This window comes from Salmo salar, chromosome 22 (genome assembly GCF_965601325.2).
Source record: "Salmo salar chromosome 22, fSalSal1, whole genome shotgun sequence".
In the NCBI taxonomy this organism is placed as follows: Eukaryota; Metazoa; Chordata; class Actinopteri; order Salmoniformes; family Salmonidae; genus Salmo; species Salmo salar.
In genome coordinates, this window is record NC_138312.1 from 57,923,668 (window position 1) to 57,928,418 (window position 4,751).

General features: G+C 44.1%; 1 protein-coding gene across 1 annotated transcript; it reads right to left on the minus strand.

The window, feature by feature from the left end:
* Positions 1-597: 597 nt before the first annotated feature.
* Positions 598-3,630, minus strand: LOC106597128 (L-rhamnose-binding lectin CSL3-like). Its single transcript, XM_045705686.2, has 9 exons — positions 3,565-3,630; positions 3,231-3,266; positions 3,106-3,150; positions 2,830-2,965; positions 2,569-2,687; positions 1,268-1,312; positions 1,022-1,157; positions 837-944; positions 598-765 (listed from the first exon to the last, which is right to left on the minus strand). The coding sequence occupies exons 1-8, from the start codon at positions 3,593-3,595 to the stop codon at positions 839-841; spliced, it is 654 nt and encodes a 217-aa protein (XP_045561642.2). The 5' UTR covers positions 3,596-3,630; the 3' UTR covers positions 598-765; positions 837-838.
* Positions 3,631-4,751: the final 1,121 nt, after the last annotated feature.

The following is a 4,751-nucleotide window of genomic DNA, read 5'->3' on the forward strand; positions in this document are numbered from 1 at the left end:
TTGGTGGTTCATGTGGCAGGGCATGGATTGATTTTCTTTCTCAGGGTGGAATCTGATGGTTGAGGGGCAGCATCGGTGGGAGATCTGTCTACGTGCCCTTCAGCAGGGCGTTGACCCCGTTTGCCTCTGGATAAGAGGCTGTTAGATGACTGTGGTGTAGTTGGGCAGCATCACTGCATGTATATGTTTAAGAAATAGCCTCTAGCTTAATTTCCACATCACGGTAACATTTGGCTTATGATCTGATCAATAAGAGCCAATCACTTAATGATCAGGGTTTGTAGGGTCTACACATCGTATGTAATGTCTTAACCGTCCAGGTCTGCTTTGAGAACAGATTACCTGGTGACTTGGACAAGTAAGCCTGCTGATGTCATAAGTACTACCCGTCAGTGATTTGAGGGGCAGGTACAATTGATTTAAATTGTTTGACCATCCAGAGCACAATGAGTATTTTACAACTGCCTAAAGGTGGGCACAGAATACAGACAAAGGCACGTTAGCGCCAGGTACAAATTAGTCCGGTGAAAGGCGAGAATAAAGGACACACGTTCAGAAATATTCGTGTGACATTTAGTAACATACAAGAGGCAACCATTCTTGTCTTTCTGACACTTCATTTAATTCAGACCAACCACAGTTCAGAAATGCTTCAACACAAAATACACAGGTTTACAATGGTCATTGAAGTTGGAGGAAAACAGCACGACCTGATGAAGATATCCCAGAAGCCTTGTACATCTTCATGTTCCACAGGAAGATATCCTGCAAGGCATACTGTCAGCACCAGCATTCTAGTTCCCAGTCATGTGTGCATGCACATATGTAAAACTCACATTCAGTCACAGGTGTAAGCCACATCCAAGTACTTATAAGTTCCAACACAGGGGTCGCCGAACACGGAGTTGGATACCTCGACAATACACTGGCGCTCTCCGTCACACCTGCGTGTCAACAGGTACAGGTTAACACCACAGCCAATGAGTGCCTACAGGTAAATGCACACTGAAGGTTTCACTACCTTTCTGCCATTGTGCTGGTGCTGGATTGGCTGAGGCAGTTGGTGTTTTTGAGTTGTTCCTGTGGGCGCCCAATGGAACACACATCGTGTTGACGACGACCATAGTTGGCACGCTGAATATGGATCTCACCCCGATCTGAGGAAGAGAAAGAAGAAAAGGATGGCCAAATCTGGGTGTTTGTGTGGGCTAGTGACTAATATACGTCACCACATGATTATACCGTACGATAGTGCTAACCAGCTTACCACATAGTAGTTGGGAATCAGAGCCTTCACATACGATGCTGCTTACTGCAAGGACAACACAGGAGTTACACCACACTGGCCAGACAAATTAAGACATACATTAGCCTGGTGAAGTGTTAGGGATGGGCACTAACAGGGAATGTTGATTTCAGGTGCATTTTTTAAGTCATTTTAAACTTGTCGGCATGTACTAAAGTATAAAGGGCTATGCGCGTCATCTTTCACCGTTACCTTGTAGTTCCACTTCCTTATGAGCAGGTCTCAAAAGGCTAATATGTTAAGCAAACGGGCTGGCTAGACTGAAACTGGTGAAAAATAAAGTCAAACTGCTACACCAAATCTGCATTTCTATGCCATGCTATGTGTCAGATTAGCTGTATACCCTACAAATCTGTGGGAGTAGCGCTAGCTAGTTACCGTTCACTGAAACATAGTCAGTCTTAAACCAGATTAAGTGCGCACAAGCATCAAATAAGCTTAAGCCACTTCCCGTCCGTGTTCTTGCTGGCTAATTGAGCTTGATATGTACATCTAAAAAGGAACAGCATATGAGACAAGTCAAAAAGGGTCAATGCAGATAGTCGGGGGTAGTCATTCAGGAGTTTTATGGCTTGGGGGAAGTAGAAGCTGTTCAGGTTCCAGACTTGGTGCATCCGTACCATTTGTCAGTGGCCAGTGTCATTGACAATGTAGGGCTTTCCGACATGTGTGGTGTCGAGATGCTGATGGCAGGGAGCGCGGCCTCAGTGATTTACTGGGCCGTACGCACTACCCTCTGGCATATGACCGCAACGTGCTACATACCTAGTGGTAATGCAGCCAGTCAAAAAGCTCTCAATGGTGCAGCTGTAGAATTGAGCAGCGGAAGGCTGATAGCAAATCCTTTTAGCCTCCTGGCAGGGAGGGGCTCGGCCCTCCGTTTCCTGTAGTCCACAATCAGTTCCTTTGTCGTCTTGGCACCACACTGCCAGGTCTCCGACCTCCCTATAGGCTACGCTAACTAAAGTTGTTGCCGGCTACATTGTTCCATAACCACAGCTTGTGTGCTAGGGTTAGTTAGCAGGTGAGGGTGGCTTAAACATGGAGAAATAAATGCATGTATTTAACACGTTGTGGCCATAAAACAGAATTTAATAACAAAGCTGGTACCATAGGGGAACCAACCCATTCTATTCATCAGCAGAGTGCACGCTTTTACAAAAGAGTAAAATGGGTAGGAGTCATACTGATAGTACGTTGAATTAAATTATGACTATTGGTGCCCACCACTAACTATTACTAGCACACATTCAGAGACTTACTTGTTTTGTGCTGTTGGACACAGGAGTATTTGGTGTCCAGGTACTTGTAAGTCCCAACACAGGGGTCCCCAAAAACCAAATTGGATGCCGGGACAACACACTGGCTCTTTCCATCGCACCTGGGTGTTTCAGAGACAGGTAGAGGTCATGAGTTCCCACAGGTAAACACTTCAGGTTCTAGTATCTTTTTACCATCTTGCTGGTGGTTGTTACCACTACGGCCAAGGAGTTCCTACAGGTAAACACCACTGGTTCTAGTACCTTTCTGCCATCTTGCTGGTGGAGGATTGGCTGAGGCAGTTGGTGTCGGTGAGTTGGTTATCGGGGCGCCCAATGGAACACACATCGTGTTTACGACGACCATAGTTGGCACGCTTGATTTGAATCTTACCTCCATCTGAGGGAGATGGGGGAAGAGAGACAAAGAAAAGGAGAAAGGTGAGGGATGAAGGAGAGCTAAGACTGGTGTGGGCCAGTGACGCTAATCTACAGTAGAAAATATCATAGGTGACTATACAGTAGTGTTGAGTAGCTTACCACATTGCAAGAAAGCATCATGGCCTTCACACGTGATGCTGATTGCTGCCAGGACAAATAAACAGGAATTACACACCACTCACAGTAGCTTGGTTGAGTAGTATCATCATTATTACATACAGTACCTCCATCTGTTATTGTACAGCAAGCTGCAGCCAGCACTGAAACAACATCACACAGCTAGTTCAGCAACATTCCACATCATATGCACTTGGGCCATGAAGGTATACTCCAGCATTTGAGTTATACTTATTGTACTGTAGTCATCAAGTTCAGAATTTAGTCTCTTATACCATGCATGCAATGTCACAATTTGTTAAACAAATTTGTTTATAACAATAGAAATTGAATGTCCCTCAGGTCATATATGACACGTACTTCCATTACTCTCAAATACAAACATTTGGTCATTTATATTTAAATTCTAATCTGCATCAGATACAGATTTTGTATACTCACATGCAACCACTGTCAGTCTGACCATTTGCATGATGCCAGGTACAGGAGTGGTAGTAACAGAGAAAATGCAACTGATGCTAATTAGACACAATACACCTGGTATTTATGTTATGGGACATGTCTTAATTAACCCAGGTGTATCTATTTGTCTCCAGGTGCACCTCATTGCAATTAGGGGCCGGTGTTTGCTGGTCTATACCTGGCTATTTGTTCAGTCTCATGGAGTTAGATAGAGGACTCTGGATGGATAAAAAGACATTTTGGCATTAACATTGCCAGTGAGGGCGGAACATTTTAAAGTAGCCATCTAGGTGGAGCTTCTTCGTTAAGGAAGAATCACACGGGCCACGTTCAGTCGCAAAACCTTCGAGCATTGCAGATTTCCATGTCATGAATAGAGACAACGTATTTCCTTATTCTAAATGTCGGAGACATATTTGTTCAACATAGCATATTTTTATCTGAACCTTCCAAAACGTTGCATCCTGCTGAACGCACCCTATTATTCAATCCGGGTCATCAGGAGGGATCAGCCAATTAATTATACTCTTGAGCAAACATTGCATAACTGTAGGTGGCAGTAAATTGCCAGCTTTGCCTTCAAATAGTACCTTTTCAAACAACACACTCTGTGGTGGTGTGCAGCCTTTTAGATTGTTTGCCAACTCATAGAAATTATAGAAGAAAATTGACTACTTTAATAAAATGAATATTGCCTCTATTGTCTCAAATGTAATTACATTTGTTATTTGATTGATGTCCGAGCGCTCACGAACGCCATAATATGACACAAATAAAGATGATATCCTGTGTCCATCATTCTCTATGGTCAATTTCCCCATGATGTGTTGTTCTGGTGGCTATGTGTCCTCCTCCTCTCAACTTTCGATTCTCAGGGCTGCTGGACAGGTGCCTTGCCCTTCAACGTGCGAGCCCTTTGGGTGTTAAACTTATCAGGCTTCACCGCCGCGGTCCGGAAATGCTGGTCCCAGTGATTTTGTGCATTTATATGTTCCCAGTTGCCACTCCTGTGAAGGGAGACCACTGAGCTTGAAGGCAGTTTGGTGACCACAGAACCCACAGTACAGGTACTCTACTGTGAACATTATTAAAGTGAACCGTGTTGAATGACTATGTACAGTCGTGGCCAAAAGTTTTGTATGATTGCAATTTGCATATACTCCAGA

What these genes read in the sequence shown, in the direction of transcription:
- LOC106597128 (XM_045705686.2), bottom strand. Translation starts at nt 3,595, where the DNA reads ATGCAAATGGTCAGACTGACAGTGGTTGCAT. An exon ending in TGATGCTTTCTTGCAATGTG is followed by an intron (nt 2,966 to 3,105) that starts GTAAGCTACTCA and finishes CATCTCCCTCAG; the next exon opens with ATGGAGGTAAGATTCAAATC. An exon ending in ACCAGCACAATGGCAGAAAG is followed by an intron (nt 945 to 1,021) that starts GTAGTGAAACCT and finishes GTTGACACGCAG; the next exon opens with GTGTGACGGAGAGCGCCAGT.